Source organism: Bos mutus, chromosome 1 (assembly GCF_027580195.1).
Source record: "Bos mutus isolate GX-2022 chromosome 1, NWIPB_WYAK_1.1, whole genome shotgun sequence".
In the NCBI taxonomy this organism is placed as follows: domain Eukaryota; kingdom Metazoa; phylum Chordata; class Mammalia; order Artiodactyla; family Bovidae; genus Bos; species Bos mutus.
Genome location: NC_091617.1, coordinates 44228142 through 44249685, shown reverse-complemented (window position 1 = coordinate 44249685; position 21544 = coordinate 44228142). Strand labels below are relative to the sequence as shown.

Sequence of the window (21544 nt, the reverse complement as noted above, 5' to 3'; positions counted from 1 at the left end):
ATTGTAGGCAGATGCTTTATCATCTGAGCCACCAGGGAAGCTTTTTAAATGAGAAGAGCAATTAGCAAATGATCACCCTGGTTACAAGCATATTTCCAAATCATTCAGTTTGATTAAATGATATTTCCCTGCCCCAATCTTATCTATGGGACATCATATAGATAACTAGGACAAATAACTGATAAAAGTTCACTCAACTCACTCAGTGGATAAATGGTAGTTATTAAATGCCTTAATACGGGATTGCATTGTTCCCTTGAAATATTTTTTAAATAATGCAGATCTTGTGCCTGCTTATGTAAAAGTGCATAAACAACATAGTTTGCTTAATGCATATATATGTATATATAATCAACCCATAATTAATTGTTTCTTAATGAGAAAGATGTGAATAGTATCTGAAGACACATATTCAGTCTAAAAATGATTTAGATTTTTATTTAGGATGTGTTTTTGTACTAGGTTATTACAATTCTGAAGTTCTAGGAATTCACTTTCCTTCAATTAATGAGACAGATACTATAAATTCCTGATTCATGAAAAGCAAAAAAGCATTCCAATATTTATTTGTGCTCAGCTGTTCCCTTTATTCTTCCCAAGTGGGACCAGGCAGTACGTAGTGTCTCAGTCTGATGTAAACAGTCTGGCTGTGAGCAACGCCACCTTCTGAATATTCAAAGTAATTCCCCAGAGTTTGTCTAAGTAAAAATAGAAGAAAGCATTTATGTCAGCAGAGCAAATGAAAGAACAAGCAGCTATGATGAACTTGAAAGCCATTAACCTTCAGTATAAGCAAGCAGTGATTCTCACTAGGAAAACGTTAATTATGTTAATTGTCTTTTGGGGAGAAAACAGAGCATGATTATGCTTTAGTTTATCAGTAGTATAAAATTTTTTCCAGAGCTACTTGTGATACAAATTGACATCTGTTACCCTCTTGTGTAGATAAAGTCAGCTTTGTAATAACTCACCTAACTTAGCTTTGAAAGGAAGACCTTTTACCAGGATTTCTTCAGTTTAATTAGTTGGTTGCTGATAGAAATAGGTTGGTGGGCACAGATAAACAAAGCTGATCTTGCTGTTTCCCCTTTCCTTGCTCCACTAACATCCCCAATCAAAATGTGTTGCACATGTTCTATGTTCTCGTGTTTCTCTATTGGGATCCCCCTCAGGGAAGAACAGGCTGACCACCTGCAAGGAGTAAGGTCAGTAGACAGCATACCATTGTCAGCTCCTTCAGGGTCAGCCTCAGCTGAGGAAAGCCTTGATTGGAAATATGGGTGGGACATCTCTTTGTCATATAGCAACCAAATGATATTTAGCTCAGGAAAGGATGTTTGTCTTAACATTCAAACAAATTGGTGTAATTTCCACTTCAGTATTCTTGCCTTGAGAACCCCATGAATGGTAAGAAAAGGCAAAAAGACAGGACACTGAAAGATGAACTCCACAGATCGGTAGGTGCCCAACATGCTACTGGAGATCAGTGGAGAAATAACTCCAGAAAGAATGAAGGGATGGAGCAAAGCAAAAACAACACCCAGTTGTGGATGTGACTGGTGATGGAAGTCAAGTCTGATGCTATAAAGAACAATATTGCGTAGGACCTAAATTCATGTTAGGTCCATGAATCAAGGCAAATTGAAAATGGTCAAACAGGAGATGACAAGAGTGAACATTGAAATTTTAGGAATCAGCAAACTAAAATGGAATGGAATGAGTGAATTTAACTCATATTATCATTATATCTAGTACTGTGGGCAAGAATCCCTTAGAAGAAATGGAGTAGCCATCCTAGCAACCAAGAGTTTAAAATGCAGTACTTGGATGCAATCTCAAAAATGACAGATGATCTCTGTTCATTTCCAAGGCAAACCATTTAGTATCAGAGTAATCCAAGTTTATGCCCCAACCAGTAATGCTGAAGAAGTTGAAGTTGGATGGTTCTATGAAGACCTACAAGACCGGCTAGAACTAACACCCAAAAAAGATGTCCTTTTCATTATAGGGGACTGTAATGCAAAAGTAGGAAGTCGAGAAATAGCTGGAGTAAAAGGCAAATGTGGCCTTGGAGTACAGGGCAAAGGCTAATAAAGTTTTGCCAAGAGAACGCACTGGTCATAGCAAACACCCTTTTCCAAAAACACAGGAGAAGACTCTGCACATGGACATCAGCAGATGGTCAACACCAAAATCAGATTGATGATATTCTTTGCAGCCAAAGAAGGAAAACTCCATACAGTCAGCAGAAACAAGACCCAGAGCTGACTGTGGCTTGGATCATAAACACCTTACTGCGAAATTCAGACTTAAATTGAAGAAAATAGGGCTAAATCCAATCCCTTACAATTATACAATGGAAGTGAGAAATAGATTCAAGGGACTAGCTCTGATAGACAGAGTGTCTGAAGAACTATAGATGGAGGTTTGTGACATTGTACAGGAAGCAGGGATCAAGACATCCCGAAGAAAAAGAAATGCAAAAAGGAAAAATGGTTGTCTGAAGAGGCCTTACAAATAGCTGTGAAAAGAAGAGAAGCAGAAGGCAAAAGAGAAAAGATATACCCATTTGAATGCAGAGTTCCAAAGAATAGCAAGGTGAGATAAGAAAGTCTTCCTCAGTGATCAGTGCAAAGAAATAGAGGAAAACAGTAGAATGGGAAAGACTAGAGATCTCTTCAAGAAAATTAGAAATACCAAGGGAATATTTCATGGAAAGATGGGTACAATAAAGGACAGAAGTGTTATGGACCTAACAGAAGCAGAAGATATTAAGAAGAGGTGGCAAGAATACACAGAACTATACAAAAAAGATCTTCATGACCCAGATAACCACGATGGTGTGATCACTCACCTAGAGCCAGACATCCTGGAATGTGAAGTTAAGTGGGCCTTAGGAAGCATCACTACAAACAAAGCTAGTGGAGGTGATGGAATTCCAGTTGAGCTATTTCAAATCCTAAAAGATGGTACTGTGAAAGTGTTGCACTCAATATGCCAGCAAATTTGGAAAACTCAGCAGTGGCCACAGGACTGGAAAAGGTCAGTTTTTATTCCAATCCCAAAGAAACGCAATGCCAAAGAACGCTTAATGCTATGCTATGCTAAGTTGCTTCAGTCGTGTCCGACTCTGTGCAACCCCATAGACAGCAGCCCACCAGGCTCCCCTCTCTCTGGGATTCTCCAGGCAAGAACACTGGAGTGGGTTGCCTTTTCCTTCTCCAATTCATGAAAGTGAAAAGTGAAAGTGAAGTCGCTCAGTCGTGTCTGACTCAGCGACCCCAGGGACTGCAGCCCACCAGGCTGCTCTGTCCATGGGATTTTCCAGGCAAGAGTACTGGAGTGGGGTGCCATTGCCTTCTCCTAAGAATGCTTAAACTACCGAACAGTTGCAGTCATCTCACACGCTAACAAAGTGATGCTCAAAATTCTCCAAGCCAGGCTTCAACAGTGTGTGAACCGAGAACTTCCAGATGTTCAAGCTGGATTTAGAAAAGGCAGAGGAACCAGAGATCAAATTACCAACATCCATTGGATCATGGAAAAAGCAAGAGAGTTCCAGAAAAACATCTATTTCTGCTTTATTGACTATGCAAAAGCCTTTGACTGTGTGGATCACAACAAAGCATGGAAAATTCTTAAAGAGATGGGAATATCAGACCACCTTACCTGCCTCCTGAGAAATCTGTATGCAGGTTAGGAAGCAACAGTTAGAACTGGACATGGAACAACAGACTGGTTCCAAATCAGGAAAGGAGTATGTCAAGGCTGTAAATTTTCACCCTGCTTATTTAACTTATATGCAGAGTACATCATGAGAAAAGCTGGGTTTCATGAAGCACAAGCTGGAATCAAGATTGCTGGGAGAAATATCAATAACCTCATATTCTGATGACACCACCCTTATGGCAGAAAGTGAAGAACTAAAAAGCCTCTTGATGAAAGTAAAAGAGGAGAGTGAAAAGGTTGGCTTAAAGCTTAACATTCAGAAAACTAAGATCATGGCATCTGGTCCCATCACTTCATGGCAAATAGATGGGAAATAGTGACAGACTTTTTGGGGGGGGGCTCCAAAATCACTGCAGAAGCTCACTGCAACCATGAAATTAAAAGATGCTTGCCCCCAGAAGAAAAGTTATGACCAACCTAGACAGCATATTAAAAAGCAGAGATATTACTTTGCCAACAAAAGTCCATCTAGTCAAGGCTATGGTTTTTCTAGTAGTCATGTATGGATGTAAGGGTTAGACTATAAAGACAGCTGAATGCCAAAGAATTGATGATTTTGAACTGTGGTGTTGGAGAAGACTCTTGAGGGTCCCCTGGACAGCAAGGAGATCCAACCAGTCCATCCTAAAGAAATGAGTCCTGAATATTCATTTGAAAGACTGATGTTGAAGCTGAAACTCCAATACTTCGGCTGCCTGATGTGAAGAACTGACTCATTGGCAAAGACCCTGATGTTGGGAAAGATTGAAGGCAGGAGGAGAAGGGGACGACAGAGGATGAGGTGGTTGGATGGCATCACCGACTCAAAGGACATGAGTCTGAATAAACTCCAGGAGTTGGTGACAGACAGGGAGGCCTGGCATGCTGCAGTCCATGGGGTTGCAAAGAGTCAGACACGGCTGAGCAACTGAACTGAACCACATTAACAGAACAAAGGGGAAAAAAAATCATATGATCATCTCAATAAATAAAAAATCAGCCATGATACAAAATTCAAAAACCACCATGTTGAAAACTCTCAGAAAACTAGAAATAAAAGAAATTTTCCTCCCTCTAATAAAGGGCATCTGAGAAAAACCTACAGCTAACATCTCATTTCCCAGACTGAATATTTTTCTTCTAATATCAAGAATATAAGTAGGGATTCCTACTTTTTCCCCTTCCATTGAAAACAGAAGTGGAGTGTAAGCCAATACAGTAAGACCAGAAAGAAAATAAATGAAATACAAATCACAGATGATATTACATAGCATATTATGAAAGAAAGTTCTAACAGCTTTCAAATTATTTGCCTGGGGAATAATGTTTTGAAAAATGGGTGAGAAAAAGAAGTTTTTAAATCTGTTCTCTTCAGGTTATAGGACAAGAGTCTGCCTTACTTTGTGCATGGTTTTAATCTGACTTGTTAATAGAAATGCAGGTATTCACATCAGATTTCTTTTCTTCTCTGACCCAGCCCTATTGTCTCATTCACACTCACTTCTAGCCTCAATTGGGTATTAATGAGAACAACATTTCTGTGTTAACTGATTTTTCATCCAACTTTGACATTTTGCCTAGAATATGTATGATTCTTATCCACCTCACATATATTTTACTATAATTTTTCTTGCTGAAATTTTCAGTACATATATTTTACATTTTAAAAAATCAGCTGATAAAAGGATGTGTTTAGGATGTATAGGACATGTTCTTCGTAGTCTTAGGCATAAAAATATTTACTGTTGGTCCTTGGTAAAACTAAAAGAGAAAGATTCTGAGGCCTTAAAACTATGGACCTTTGCTTCTTTAGGTCTCTATACAAATCTTGCAATTACGCCATAAACACCCAGCAATATTTAGACTATCTTGACCCAAGTTTCTTAATTCATAACATCATTATAGATATTTAACCTGATTTATGTTCATTTCACATGTATATGTATAATATTTCTCCACCTTAAAGTTAGAAAGTAACCTTCAGAGAATGAAGTTTAGGTAGGTCATTTTTCCAGCAGTCTGCTTTTTCAGGGTTTCCAGAGATACATCTCACCTTAATTGATATGTTCTACATGCTTAGAGTCAGGCACGACTAAGCAACTTCACTTTCACTTTTCACTTTCATGCATTAGAGAAGGAAACGGCAACCCACTCTAGTGTTCTTGCCTGGAGAATCCCAGGGATGGGGGAGCCTAGTGGGTTGCCATCTATGGGGTCGAACAGAGTCAGACACGACTGAAGCGACTTAGCAGCAGCAGCAGCAGCAGCAGCAGCACATGCTTATAACCAACTTGAGATGCAAAAGCATGCCTAGACCAGGGGATTGCACAAAGTACAAATGTGTGTGCTAAGTCAAGGCTATGGTTTTTCCTGTGGTCATGTATGGATGTGAGAGTTGGACTGTGAAGAAGGCTGAGCACTGAAGAACTGATGCTTTTGAACTGTGGTGTTGGAGAAGACTCTTGAGAGTCCCTTGGACTGCAAGGAGATCCAAGCAGTCCATTCTAAGGGAGATCAGCCCTGGGATTTCTTTGGAAGGAATGATGCTGAAGCTGAAATTCCAGTACTTTGGCCACCTCATGCGAAGAGTTGACTCATTGGAAAAGACTCTGATGCTGGGAGGGATTGGGGACAGGAGGAGAAGGGGACGACAGAGGATGAGATGGCTGGATGGCATCACTGACTCAATGGACATGAGTCTGAGTGAACTCCGGGAGTTGGTGATGGACAGGGAGGCCTGGCGTGCTGCGATTCATGGGGTCGCAAAGAGTCAGACACTACTGAGCGACCGAACTGAACTGAAGTCATGTCCAACTCTTTGCAACCCCATGGACTGTAACCTGCCAGGCTCCTCTGTCCATGGGATTTCCCAGGCAAGAATACTGGAGTGGGTTGCCACTTCCTTCTCCAGGGAATCTTCCTGACCTGGGAATCAAACCCATATCTCTTGGGTTTCCTGCATTGGCAGGCAGATTCTTTACTACTGAACCACCAGGGAAGCCTTTTACCACTGAGTCACCAGGGAGACCCACAAAGTACAATGCCACAGACCAGAGCCAGTTCACTGCCCCTTTTTCGTAAACAAGGTTTTATAGAAACTTTCACAAGACAGTGGCAGGACTGAATAGTTGTGACAGAGACAGTATGGCCTGCAGAGCTGAAAATATTTACTCTCTGACCTTTGACAGAAAAAATCACCCATCCTTTGCCAGATAGTCTCCACCTTTCTCACTGTAGAAGAAAGCTGCTGAGTTGTGCAACTGTTCTTTCATTCAACTAACATTTCTTGAAGGCCCACGTGTGCCAGCAAAGTATAGTTTGGAAACCCCCTTGGCACATGTGGTTTGGCAGATATGTTAATACCTGAATCCCAGACTCCTTTCTTTGCTCCATTCTGTCCTAATGAGGAATCCACACTTCACTGGACCCACATGGAGTGTGCTTGACAACCAAAACCCAGATGCCTCCCAGGTGAGGAATGTGTTTGTCTGAGCTGCAGCAAAATCTTCCAGTCTGCTGGCCCTTCGTCCCTGACCTTGCAGCCAGGTGCTGAGATCTTGAGACGTGGGTGAGGAGACCAATCACCCATAAACACCACTCCTTTTTGGTCATGAGGAACAGTCTCGAATACATTCGGAAATCAATTCCCAGTGTGCTGTGTTTGTTTGCAAAGTTTCTGTTACCATGGTTAAAAATACCAAAATCATTACTTCATTTCTGACAATAAATTGCTAAGGGGTGAACTATGTAAATCAAGAGATTTTTGGAGAATTTCCGTATGACAATTGGGGGCTTACATTGAAGTTCAAGTCTTGGTGCTTTCAGAGCCAGTGCTGCCCTTGAGAAAATAGTGGATTAATCCTGCATGAGGGAGAAACAATTCACGTTGCAGCCTGAGCCAGACTGGCTCATCAGATGTCAGTTCTGAGGATTCTTTCTCTGCACTATCTGTTACTGGTTTCCTCCTTTGCCCTCCCATTGCCTCTCTGCTTGCTTTGGCCTTTATCGGCTCTCCTCAATTCAGGGCCACAGAAGTTCACTGGCCTCCAGGTCCTGTGCTCACATGCTAGTGGCTGATGTGCAAACCACAGCCAGGTGGAGCCAAGCCCAGAACTGGACTTCAGTCTCTTGTCCCCAGTTCAGTGCCTTTTCCCTGAGTCCCACAGCTGCCTTCGGCAGGGCTCTCCCCAGCGTTCTCATCCACTGCTGGCTTTTCTTTAGTTCTGAAGGCTGGACAAAATCCAGTTTAGCAACTGACACTGCTGACTTGGGTACTTAACCTACAAGGATCATAATACTATGATGCTTCCATCTCTACCTATACAGAAAATGACAAAAAATGACTTATTTCTCCCTTTATTAGAAAAGAGGCCAGGGATGTTTCTATTTTTTTCTCTTATTCGTAAAGTAATCCTGCAGAGTTTTAGATTCTAAGTTCTCCATTTCACCAGCCCGTGACTTGGTGGATCTGCATATTCGTGGTTAGAAAACCATGTCATCCTTGCTTTTCTCTCTGACTCCCACATATCAGTGGCATGACTGCATGGTACCTGCTTGCCAGCCGTGGTTGTTTAGCCCTCACCCAGTGGTGGCACTTCAGACACCTGAAATACAGAGTATAGGACCTGAGAGCTAAAGTCAGAGTCATTGTGAGGCAAAAGAGAAGCATTAAAAAAAAAAAAATTCAGCCAAGTAAATTTGATGATTTAACTGGCTTTATTGGGCTTCCCAGGTGGTGCTAGTGGTAAAGAACCTGCCTGCCAGTGCCAGAGATGGTAAGAGACCAGGTTCGATCCCTGGGTGGGGAAGATCCCCTGGAGGAGGGCAAGGCAACCCACTCCAGTATTCTTGCCTGGAGAATTCCCTGGACAGAGGAGCTTGGTGGGTTACAGTCCATAGGGTCACAAAGAGTTGGACACAACTCAAGCGACTTATCACAGCATGCATTCAGCAATTTATGAATCAAGCAGCATCCTACGTGGTGACTAGAATGGCGCTCCAAAGACTTGTGCGAACTGGAAGTTTTATTTTTTTATTAGAGGACAGTTGCTTTACAATTTGTGTTTCTACTGTACAACAAAGTGTACATGTGTGCATATGTGTGTACTTGTGTGTGAGTGTACATGTGTGTGTGTCTATATATGTGTTCCCCTCCCTCTTGGACCTCCCTCTCACCCCCATCCCACCCTTCTAGGTCATCGCAGACACTGAGCCGAGCTCCCTGTGCTGTGCACCCGCTTCCCACTACCATTTCATACATGGTAGAGGATGCATGGCGATGCTACTCTCCCAGTGTGCCCACCCTCCCCTTCCCCTGCTGTAAGCACATGTACAGGAACAAGTGTGGGGCAAGAGAACTACTAACCAAAGAAAATACTATGTTGAAGCCAGGACACCTTTTGAGGTAGAAGGGATTTGCGTGGGTTTTACCATTGTAGGTCACCTCTTCTTCTGGAGGATGAAGAGGGCTCCTGTGACAGATTACCTCACAGGGGCTGACTAGAAATTTCCAGACTGGTTGATTGAGATTACATTTCTGGGGAAAATCAAAACTGCAATTAAGTCAGGTTTTAAGTCTAGGCTTTAGCACCAGTGATGCCACTTTGGGCCTTCTCTTTATTGGAGGGAAGATGATGACAGAAAAACGTACCCTGTACTATCCCAATTAGTGCTCAAGAAATGGGCTTGGGAGCCGGGCATACGTGGGCGTGAATGCCTCCATTTAACTGTGAGACCCTGGACAAGTACTCCCCTTGCCTTGGTTTCCTCCTCTGTGAGACCCCCGTGGTATCTCCCACCCAGAAGGGATGTATGGATCAAATCAGGTCTTGAATATCGAAGGTGCTTGTGCAGTATTGGATCAACATACTTTGTTTTTCTAAGGGTGGAAAGATTTGGAAAAAGACTGTGAATAGGGGTCTACTGAAGGCACACATAGCCTGCTAGCATGCCAGAGGATATAATGTGATTTTACCTTTGAAAAATTGTGGTAAATCAGGTATCAGCAGGCCAGGTTATCCTGGTGACACAAATGAATTGCATTCCCCTAAGCCACAGACAGAGTAACCACCCAGTGAGTCATTTCCCACTCCCATTACCACTCAGAGAAGGGCACAGAAAGAAGACCCATGAGCTGTTCTCACAGTGCCTGTGGGATGAGCCACAAAATAGTCATTGACCGCAGAAACATTTTATTACTACCACAGATAAACAGCATTTGATCCCTGACTCCATACAAACATTCACCATGATTTTATATATTATCTGTTATTCAAATAGAAGAGGATGTGGAATTGCAATATTAGGTTTCATAAATTAATGTTAATCATAATTATTACTATAGTTAATGTTCAGTTCAGTTCAGTCGCTCAGTCATGTCCGACTCTTTGTGACCCCATGAATCACAGCACGCCAGGCCTCCATGTCCATCACCAGCTCCCGGAGTTCACTCAAACTCACGTCCATCGAGCTGGTGATGCCATCCAGCCATCTCATCTTCTGTTGTCCCCTCTTCTTCCTACCCCCAATCCCTCCCAGCATCAGAGTCTTTTCCAATGAGTCAACTCTTTGCATGATGTTAGTAATATATTAATGAGTTTCTTGGGTAGCTCAGAGAGTAAAGACTCTGCCTACAATGTGGGAGACCTGGGTTCAATCCCTGGACTGATTAATTTTCATTATAATACAATCATGATTAATAATTTCATAAATTAATGTGAAAATGTCATCTAATTTTTGGCAAGCAAAGCTTCTGTTGTGTACTTAATATCTCTGCCTACATATTACATGAGGCTGAGTGTGTAATGTCCCTACAGAGTCCTGGAACGGCACTCAAAACAGGGCTGTGACTGTGCTTGTTCTTGTTAATACCATAGCCAGTATATTAATTCAATGTTTATTCTTATTTTTAGTACATATTATAGTGAGCATACACACACACACACATGTCCTCAGAGCATGGGTTCATTTTTTAGGATGAGCCACTGTGTGCGTGCGTGCGTGTGTGTGCACACACTCAGTCATATCCACCTCTTTGCAACCCCATGGACTATAAGAGGAGCCCCACCAGGCTCCTCTTGTCCATGGCATTTTCCAGGCAAGAATACTGAAGTGGGTTGCCATTTCCTTCTCTAGGGGATCTTCCTGACCCAGGGATCGAACCCACGTCTCTTGTGTCTCCTGCACTGACAAGCAGGTTCTTTTTTTTTTTTTGGCAAGCAGGTTATTTACCACTGCACCACCTGGGAAGTTCAAGATGAGCCACTATATCTAAGATAATATTCACTCTTGAGATTCTAAATGTCTGTTCTTATTATTCCTTAGTGGAGACTGCCAGCCATGTCAGGGAAGACTATTTTATAATGTAAAAGAATAATAACTTTTAAAATATAGGACAAAAAGTAAGTTGGTTCCCTCTACCCTTAGGATCTCTATCCAAAATCCTAACATGGGTATTTAGGTGAATGACTTAGTAATAACCAACAGATTATGTTTGAGAGACTTAGGAGATAAAATAGCACGCAGGGTAATTTTCAGATCAGTTTCTTCCAAACAGCAATTTGGAGTTCAAGGCATGCCCAGGCCTAATTTACAAATTTCAAGAGTACAGATCCAGTCTGTGGCCTAACCAGCCTGCTAACCAAGGTTTCTCAAAGAATATTTTTAAAGTCAATTCATTAGGTACAAACCTAAACATGTTGGAATTATAAGGGTTTTTATTGGGGGTAGAGGAGTTAGAGAAAAATATTTTTTAAAACCACAGAATTTACACACAAATATTGGCAAAAATAAAAGTCAGTCACTGTAGATGAAATCCTTCTGGCAAGACAATAACACCCAGGCAGGCAGTGCAGGGTGGGCAGCATAGAAAATTAATACAAAGCCACGATCAAAAAATCAAACTCTAAATCTTCAGAGAATAAAATCACAACCGGTGAATGCAGTAGGGCTTTAGATATTTTTTTCTGTATGCAGACGGGAGAAGCTAATCAAAATGTCTAGGCACAAAAACACCAGTATCCTTGTTCTTAAAAAAAATGCACATTATCACTGACAATTCTATGAAGCTTCTGTGAAGAATGTTTATCACATTTTAGCTATCTGTTTATTCTGTCATTATCTCTGCTCACAGGGGTCAAGCAAGTCCCACTGCCATCTGGTACTGGTAGAAATGTATCAATGGATTCGTCTCACCCCACAAAAAAACCAGGTAAGGAATAAGAGGCTGACTCCCTCACTCAGTTCTGCTCTGAAACTTGTAGCTGCAAGTTATATGTGCTGCCACAAAACAAGTAGCATGCTCACAGTCCCCAAAGCATCCGATCCATGCTAAAAGTACCTGGGTATTGCTAGATAAACATACTAAACTATTTGGGAAAATGAAAAGTGCTTTGTGCACAAATTGAATATTAATAAGAACCTCTAATGAGGAACTGATTTAATAATTACTTCACATAATATCCCAAGGGGCCACATTGGATCAAATGCTGAAAAGTAACTGTGGATTCTAGTTTTCATCATATACAAGTTTTCCTCTTATGTAGTTTATTATAATATCCTTTTTCCAGAAATGATTTATGTTTCTACTTTGAGACTGTTCTCTATATAATAGGCCAAAATTAGGAAGTGGTAATATCTTTGCATTGAATAACAGCTCTGTGCTTTGTAGAAGGATGCTGTGAAACCTACTCTGATGTATTAATGTCTGGGTGAGACATTTCTATTCTATCATCACGACTCACTCCTCCCTACCCCCAGCATATGCACACTCATGCACGCATGTGCACAATTCCTAATATCCCAGGAAGTACTTAAAGTCACAGGGCATTTTCTTGGATTGTCAATTTTGCTTGAAGATTATTAAGCCAATACATTATGCAAAGAAAGAGATGGATTTTTAAGCTTATAACACAGGACTTCAAAGAAAATTTGGGTTACAGTGGACTGCTTCAGGAACTTTAGCCTTGTCAGTCTTTGTGAAGATTATAAAAAGATTTCTCTCCTCTCTGCCCTTCAGGCAAACCATTTAGAAAAATGTGCCTTTCCTCTGGGTTGGCGTCCTTGCATGAAGGCTCACGGGTGGGTGAGAGAGCAGAGTGGGTGTGAAATTTTGCCTCCCACTTACAGCTGCCGGGCCAGGTGCCCTTGTGTGGTGGCTCTGATCTGCATGGGCACAGGCTTATTGCTTCTACCATTAGGGGCTACTTTGTTGTAATCATTTGAGAAGTTCTGAAAGTGTTGGTTTAATTATAATTACGTAATATAGTTGGGGGATGGAGTGGAACACCTACTAAAGGGGAAATTATATGCTTTACTCAGAGCTAAAATGGTGCAAGAATTGTAGTCTGCAAAGCAAAGGCAATTGGAGACAATGAAACTCAGAAATGCTACTGTTGAATCTATACGAGAAGCAAAAGATGTTAAATTCTGTACATTTGTACAGCCTTTCAAAGGGCAGGTTTACTGATATATTTTTATCCATAATTAGAGAATATTTTCCCCATTAACTCGTGTGCTTTATTATCCCTGGGTACATTACAAGCACTAATTTAGAAGAACATTAGAAAGTATTACTCACAGGCACTTTTCCGTAGAATCTATTCTGTGTCACCCAACGGCTACTTGTCAAATGTTGTATTTTTTTAAAAAAACCTGTGATTTTGTAGAGTGAATCCTTATGACCACTTTATCTGTAATATTATCTCTTAGCCATAATCCCAGGTACTCGTCGCCCACCCTTGCCACCCAGACCCATGCCCCCACGAAGAAAGCCTTTACCACCCAACAATGTCACCGGAAAGCCAGGAAGTGCAGGTATGTCAGTCACATACCTTCCTTATCCTTCCTTGATTTCAGTTTTACTGGTCAACCACCAGCCCTTCTTGGTGTGCTAGCTCAAGCAACAGACAGCCCTCGGCATGTGTTGGCCCCAAAGACCAGACACTGTCAGTTACAACTTTAAGGACTCCTGTCCTGATTCTGGGTGGGTGGGGTGACAGCCACCATCCTTGTCCATCTACGTCAGTTTGCTTCTTAGATGCTGGGTGCTTGGTGCTGAGATGGAAGCAGTCACAACTCTTCAACAAATGGATTATTTGGGGCTAGACGTTTTGTCTTCAACTAATGGATTATTTGGGGCTGCCAACCCACCAGGGGTAATGGAAAATGTCCTCCACTTAACATTCTGTCTCTTGAGATAAAATGCTTTACATCTCCTTGGTAGCTCCCCTGTCCACCAGCCTTCATGCTGACCTCAGTATTATGGGTCCAGGGGAAAGACTGGAGACTGGAATACTCAGGGTGACTGAGCAGGCCTAGTCTATGCAACAAGGCAGACTACCTCTCACCTCTAGGCTGTGGCATGTGTTGTCTTTTTCCCATAGAATGACCTCACCCAATCACCTGGGACACTCATACTTCATCCTTGTCTTAAAGAAGCCTCCTATAGCTCCCCAAAGTAGACTTAACACTGCTTCCCTGTCCTATTTGTCCTTGAAACATACCTCTGTTAGAGCAAACCTCTGTTTTATACCTACTTGTTCATGTCCTTGTCTTCCCCTACTAGATCATGAGCTCTGTGATGACAGATGACACTTTCTCTGAATTCCCAGAACCAAATCCAGTCCTTACTGAGTGAATCCGGTAATCACTGAGTGAATATATGAGTGCAATTAAGGATCAGTGAGCCCAGTTCAGAGCAAAGCTTCATCTCACTCTTAAAGGCTGTTCCACTGGACCTGCCAGCAGGTCACAGCATGTTCTCCATCTTTTCCCCCTCTTCCCTCATGTCTGTCTCCTAAATATTCTGTAGTGGGAATCAGGATAATGCTGTTAAGTACAACTGTGGAAGAGGAAACTGATAAGGATTTATGAGAAAGGGCATGGATGTCACTGTTTTCACAGGATGAAAGGAGGATGTGGTGGAGAAGTTTCCATGATGTACTAGGGGACAGTGGCCTCTGGGTTGTTTTCCCATCAGCTAAAGGAGGAATCAGCCTATCATCCATGCTGGTGGTGCCTGCTTGAATCAAGGTCTGGGGACATGGCCCCAGTGAGAAGACCAGGTTTTCTTCATTAATTGTAACCTGGGACAGCTGAGACTTGAGCTTCTATAGCTTTCAGGTCAGACTGAAAGTGATGCTCCAGTGTCCTCCATGGAAGAGTTAGGGGAACCTCCCTCCACAGAGCTCTCCTGCAAGGCTGTGTGTCTTCAGCTGCAGCTCCATGGCCCTGGTTCCTGCCATGTAAAACCTTGTTCACTCCCATCAATAAGTGTAGCTTCGGTATAACTCATCCAGCCTGTGGGATGGTATAAACACATCCCACTTCTGAGATTAACTCTAGTGCTCTCCCCACCCTTTGCTAGCCATCTCTAATTCAAAAGAAATGTCTACATTGAGGAAAGAAAGTGAAAGTTTTAGTTGCTCACTTGTGTCCTACTCTCTGCAATCCCATGGATTGCATGGCTCCTCTGTCCATGGAATTCTCTAGGCAAGAATACTGGAGTGGGTTGCCATTCCCTTCTCCAGAGGATCTTCCTGACCCAGGAATTGAACCCAGGTCTCCCACATTGCAGGCAGATTCTTTACAATCTGAGCCACCATGGAAGCCCTACACTGAAGAGCCAAACACAAATGAGATCAGTTGTACACATCTGGCCTGATGACCATCACAGAAAGTGCATATGGAATTCAAGAAATTAGTTCAGTGTTCTGGGAGTTCTCTGAAAACATGCCTTCCCCCACATGTGCCCTCTGAACATAGTCTTAGGCTCCCATGAGGCATCTCCACCCGTCCCCCATCTCCAGATCTATGGAGGCCTCTTAGTCCCGCTCTCCTTGCCAGGATGAAAATACCATCCAAGCATTTCCTGCTGGCTCTACCCACTCAAAAAAGCTCCTGCTGGCACCAGTGCAGCATCTCATGGTTTTCACTCATCCTCTCATTGGGGCCCACTCCCATCAGGACCAGGAGCCCATCATCCATGATTCCATGCTGGGCCACAGTCCTTACATCAGTCCTTACTCTTTGACTCTCTATCATCTGAGAACAATTCCTTTTCCCATGAAGACTATAAAAGCAAATCTAGCCTCCACTTTATGACAGATTGTAGCTCAGATGGTAAAGAATCTGCCTGCAATGCAAGAGACCTGGGTTCAATCCCTGGGTCCGGAAGATCCCCTGGGGTAGGGAATGGCTACCCACTCCAGTATTCTTGCCAGGAGAATCCGCTGGACAGAGGAGTGGTGGGCTACAGCCCATAGAGTCACAGAGAGTCGGACACAACTGAACGACTAACACTACTACTAGCCTCCACTCTGCTGCTGCTGCTGCTGCTAAGTCACTTCAGTTGTGTCCGACTCTGTGTGACCCCATAGATGGCAGCCCACCAGGCTCCCCCGTCTCTGGGATTCTCCAGGCAAGAACACTGGAGTGGCTTGCCATTTCCTTCTCCAATGCATGAGAGTGAAAAGTGAAAGTGAAGTCGCTCAGTCATGTCTGACTCTTAGGGACCCCGTGGACTGTAGCCCACCAGGCTCCTCCATCCATGGGATTTTCCAGGCAAGAGTACTGGAGTGGGATGCCATTGCCTTCTCCAAGCCTCCACTCTATTCTACCCATATTTGCATAGACCTTGGGATGGATCCTATTTGGGAGACCTACATGTGTTTTTAGAGCAGAGGAGACATTGCTGAATACAGCATCTCAGAGTAACACTGGTCTGGCCACTAGGCCAGAATCACAGTCATTACCTTATAAACCTTTTTCTTCTTCCCCCGCCATCTCCCATGCCCATCATTTAATCTATAGTCTGGCCACTCCATCCTCTTGATATCTTTCATGTAAAACCCCTTCCATCCAGTCTCACTGCTTCTTACATAGTTCTCCTCTGTCCTTGCCTACACAACTGCTTTAGTTCTTGATTTCTTTGTCTGCCACCAGACTTGCAGCCTAACTGTTCACTCTCTCCTTATCTGATCATGTTACTTCCCTAGTGAAAAAATTTTAATGGGCCCTTGTCATCTAAAAATGATATCTAAATCCATGGTATGCAAGACCCTCCATGAACTGCCCTTCCCTGCCCGCCCCCGCTCTGCTCTCATTGCTTCCTGGCACTCTTGGCTCTCAGGCCTTCAAATTCAACATGCCACATGACTTTATGCTTCCCTGACTGTGTTCTTCCTGCAAACTCCACCTAGAATACAGCTCTCATGCCTACCTACTGATCACACCCTCTAGGAAGGCATTTCTGTCTTCCCCCCAGCACCCATCATCTTTCCCCATAGACTTGTCTTCTCTGAGACCTTGTCTTATGCTTTCACAATATTTATAATGCTTCAGTATAATTTGGCTTACACATATCTCCCAATCAATCAAGGACACCAGGTCTTATTTTCTCTCTAATCCTGGCATATAGTGCCAAGTCACATGGTAAGTCCTTAATAAATATTTGCTGAATAGGTAAATGGGGAACTCTGCAGGGCTCCCTACAAAACCTGACTCCTTTGGCTTTGCATTATAGGAATCATTTCATCAGACCGAGTAACTTCCCCACCCTTGAGGGCAACACTCATACCTACAGAAGCCCCCTTGGAGAGAATGGAGACAGATAAAAAGCAACCAACAGCTCCTGCCTCAGGAGAGGATCTTGGTGAGTATGTCAGTCGAGTCCCACTGGATGCTTAGCCGCAAAGTACCAGAGGATTTCAAATTAGGGAGAAAAGAGACCCAGTTCTGGATCAATACATTTCACTCAATTTTATGATTGATAGGGACATTTTAATTTAAAATTACACTTATTCTAATGACTTACTGTGGAATGTGCTCCTTTCTTTTGCAGACATAGAAGGAAGTGCCAAATCTTTAATAAAGTCTTCCTCAAAAGATCTAGATTACCTAGTCCTTATTCCTAAACCACATGTCATTCCTAATCACACATAACTTAATATATGAATGCGTATTAACTACTTCGTTGTAATCTTTGGTGGTGGTGGTCTGGTCGCTAAGTCGTATCTGACTCTTGCAACCCCATGGACTGTATCCTGCCAGGCTCATCTGTCCATGGAATTCTCCAGTCAAGAATACTGGAGTTGGTTGCCATTTGCTTCTCCAGGGGATCTTCTTGACCTGGGAATCGAACCCTGTGTCTCCTGCATTGTAGGCAGATCCTTTACCAACTGACCTACAAGGGAAGCCCAGTTGTAATCTTTAAATAATTTATTACTCCGCAGAACAGGTGCAGCAGGACACAGTTAAAGGCCTTGAAATGTGAATAATATGGATTATAATAATATGTAAATCAAAGTTGCACGCAATTGACCAGGAGGCATTATAAATATTTATAGCCTTTACTACTTTTTCATTGTATCATCCATCCTCAGATAACATCACTGACTTTAGCTCAAGTCCAACAAGAGAAACTGATCCTCTTGGGAAGCCCAGATTCAAAGGTACGTTTGATCGGCTACAGATCTTACTTTTAAGAAAGCTATCTTTGTTGGGTATATTAGTCAACTGTTGCTGTGTAGTAACTACAAAATCTTAGTGGCATATTCTTTTTTTAATGTTTTTTTTTTTACCTATTTATTTTTGGCTGTGTTGGGTATTCTTTGCTGCACGAGCTTTTCTCTAGTTGCGGCAAGCAGAGGCTACTCTCTAGTTGCAGTGAGAGAGCTTCTCATGGCAGTGGCTTCACTTGTTGCAGACCGTGGGCTCTAAAGGCACACAGGCTTCCGTGGTTGTGGCTCCCGGGCTCTAGAGCACGGGCTCAGTAGGCGTGGTGCATGAGCTTAGTTGCCCCGTGGCATGTGGTATCTTCCTGGATCAGGATTTGAACCTGTGTCCCCTACATTGGCAGGCAGATTCTTTACCACTAAGCCATCAGGGAAGCCTAGTAGCATACCCTAAAAAGGATTTATTTCTCATATGTCTACAAGTCACATGGAGGTCAGCTGATTTAGGATGTGCTTAGCTGGGTGATTCTGTTTCTAGAAGCAGGTACAGCTGGGTCTCTTAAGGTTAGCCTAAGGTCTGCTCCACATCTGTTCATTTTGGTACCCAAGATGAAAGACTAACAGTGACCCAGAAGAAGCCGTTCTCCTAATGATACAAAGTAAAGAGAGAAGGAGTCCAGATATACAACAACATTTCAACCTCCTTGTGTTATACCTGCCAATATTCAATGGCAAAAGAAAGTCACAGAGCTAAGTTCAAATTGAAGATAGGGGAAATATACGCTTTCCATGAATATAGAGAATATTTTTGAACAGTAATCTAATCTACCAAAGTAAAAGATATTATATGATATAGACCAGTGTTTCCTTTTGTGATCTGTTTTTCTGAACTATAAAATTTAATAAATTTTAATATATGTATATATTCATGTAACCATCGTCATAATCAAGATAATAAGTACATGCAACACCTCAAAAAGTTTCATCATGTACCTTTATAATCCCTCCTCTTCACTTCTCCCACCTAACCTCTAGTCTCAAGGTAACTATATTATAGATTGTTGCTGTTGTTTTTCAGTCACCAACTCATGTCCAGCTCTTTGCAACCCCATGGATTACAGTGTGCCAGGCTTCCCTGCCCTTCACTATCTCCTGGAATTTGCTCAAACTCATATCCATCGAGTCAGTGATGCCAACCAACCATCTCATCCTCTGTCGTCCCCTTCTCCTCCTGCCCTCAATCTTTCCCAGCATCAGGATATTTTCCAGTGAGTTGTCCCTTCACATCAGGTGATCAAAATATTGGAGCTTCAGCATCAGCCCTGCCAATGAATATTCAGGGTTGATTTCCTTTGGGATTGACTCATTTGATCTCCTTACTGTCCAAGGGACTCTCAAAATTCTTCTCCAGCACCGTAAATTTGAAAGCATCAATTCTTTGGCACTCAGCCTTCTTTATAGCCAACTCTCACATCCATACATGATTACTGAAAAAAACATAGCTTTAACTAGATGGATCTTTGTCAGCAAAGTAATGTCTCTGCTTTTTAATATGCTGTCTAGGTTTGTCATAACTTTTCTTCCAAGAAGCAAGCATCTATTAATGTCATGGCTTTAATCACTGTCTGCAGTGATTTTGGAGCCCAAGAAAAGAAATTCTGTCACTGTTTCCACTTTTCCCCCATCTATTTGCCATGAAGTGGTGGGTCCAAAGTCATGATCTTAGTTTTTTGAATGTTGAATTTTAAGCCAGCTTTTTCACTCTTGTCTTTCACGTTCATCAAGAGGTTCTTTAGTTCCTCTTCGCTTTTTGCCATTAGAGTGGTATCATCTGCATATCTGAGGTTGTTGATATTTCTTCCAGCAATCTTGATCCCAGCTTGTGACTCATCCAGCCTGACATTTCCCATAATGTACTCTGCATATGAGTTAAATAACAGAGGACAATATATGGCCTTGATGTACTGTTTTCCCAATTTTGAACCATTCCATTGTTCCATGTCCAGTTCTAACTGTTGCTTCTTGACCCTGCATACATATTTCTCAGGAGGCAGGTAAGGTTGTTTAGTATTCCCATCTCTTTCAGAATTTTCCACAGTTTGTTGTGATCCACACAGTCAAAGGCTTCAGTGGTCAATGAAGCAGAAGTAGATATTTTTCTAGAATTTTCTTGCTTTTTCTGTGATATAACAGAAGATGGCAATTTGGTCACTGGTTCCTCTTCCTTTTCTAAACCCAACTTATACATCTGGAAGTTCTTGGTTCACCTGTTGAAATCTAGTTTGGAGGATTTTGAGCATTACCTTGCTAGCATGTGAAATGAGCACAGTTGTATGCTAGTGTGAAAATTCCTCAGCATTGCCTTTCTTTGGGATTGAAATGAAAACTGACCTTTTCCAGTCCTGTGGCCACTGCTGAGTTTTCCAGATTTGCTGTCATATTGTGTGCAGCACTTTAACTGCATCATCTTTATAGACTAATATGCATTTTTGGAGTTTCACATAATAGAAAATAATATATTATGAACTTCCTTTCTGATTTCTTTTACTTATCATAACTATTTGGTGATGCATCCATGTTGGTATATGTATCAACAGACTATTCCATTTTATTGCTTATGAGTATTCCATTGCATAGATATATAATAATTTATTAAAACTTCATGACATTTGGGTTGTTTCCAGCATTTTTACATTACCAGTAAAGTATGCTATTCTGTGACCATTCATGTACAAGTCTTGTGTAGACATATGCTTTCATTCTTTTTGGACAAATTGCTATAAGGGGAATGGCTAGATCATATGTAAGTGTATATTTAACGTTTTAAGGAACTGCCAAACTATTTTTCACAGCAGTTGTATTGTTTTGCCTTTCTGTCAGCAGTGTATGAGGGTTCCAGTTCCTCCACATCTTTTCTAACACTTAGTATGGTTAGCCTTTTTAATTTAAACCCTTTAAAAAAGTATGTAGTAGTATCTGTGATTTTATTTTGCATATCCCTAATGACTAAGGGTGCTGAACATCTTTTCATGTCCTTATTTGCCATCTGTATATCCTTTTTGATATGTCTCTTTAAATTTTTTCTATATTTTTATTGTGTTGCTTATTTTCTTATTGTTGAGTTTTAAGAGTCTTTATATTTTCCGGTTGAAGATCTTTTTCAGGTACATATTTCACAAACATTTTCTCCCTATGTGGCTTCTTTTTTAATTTTAATGAAGCTTGGTTTATTGATTTGGTTTTTTTAGATTGCATCTTTGGTGTTACATTTAAGAAATCATTGACTAATCAGAGATCACAAAGAGCTCCTCCGTTTCCTTCTAGAAAGTTCTCCTGTTTCCTTGTAGAAGGTTTCTACTTTTAAATTTAAGTCTATGATCCAT

At 41.8% G+C, this 21544-nt stretch overlaps 1 protein-coding gene across 30 annotated transcripts in view; it reads left to right on the top strand.

The window, feature by feature from the left end:
• Positions 1–21544, top strand: part of ABI3BP (ABI family member 3 binding protein) — a 301574-nt gene that overhangs the window by 238426 nt on the left and 41604 nt on the right. For all 30 annotated transcript variants that reach the window (XM_070368631.1, XM_070368610.1, XM_070368602.1 and 27 more), the window contains 4 exons: positions 11840–11917; positions 13417–13521; positions 17231–17359; positions 18090–18158. In XM_070368631.1, the coding sequence (XP_070224732.1) occupies positions 11840–11917; positions 13417–13521; positions 17231–17359; positions 18090–18158 (381 nt within the window). The remainder of the gene's footprint in view (positions 1–11839; positions 11918–13416; positions 13522–17230; positions 17360–18089; positions 18159–21544) is intronic.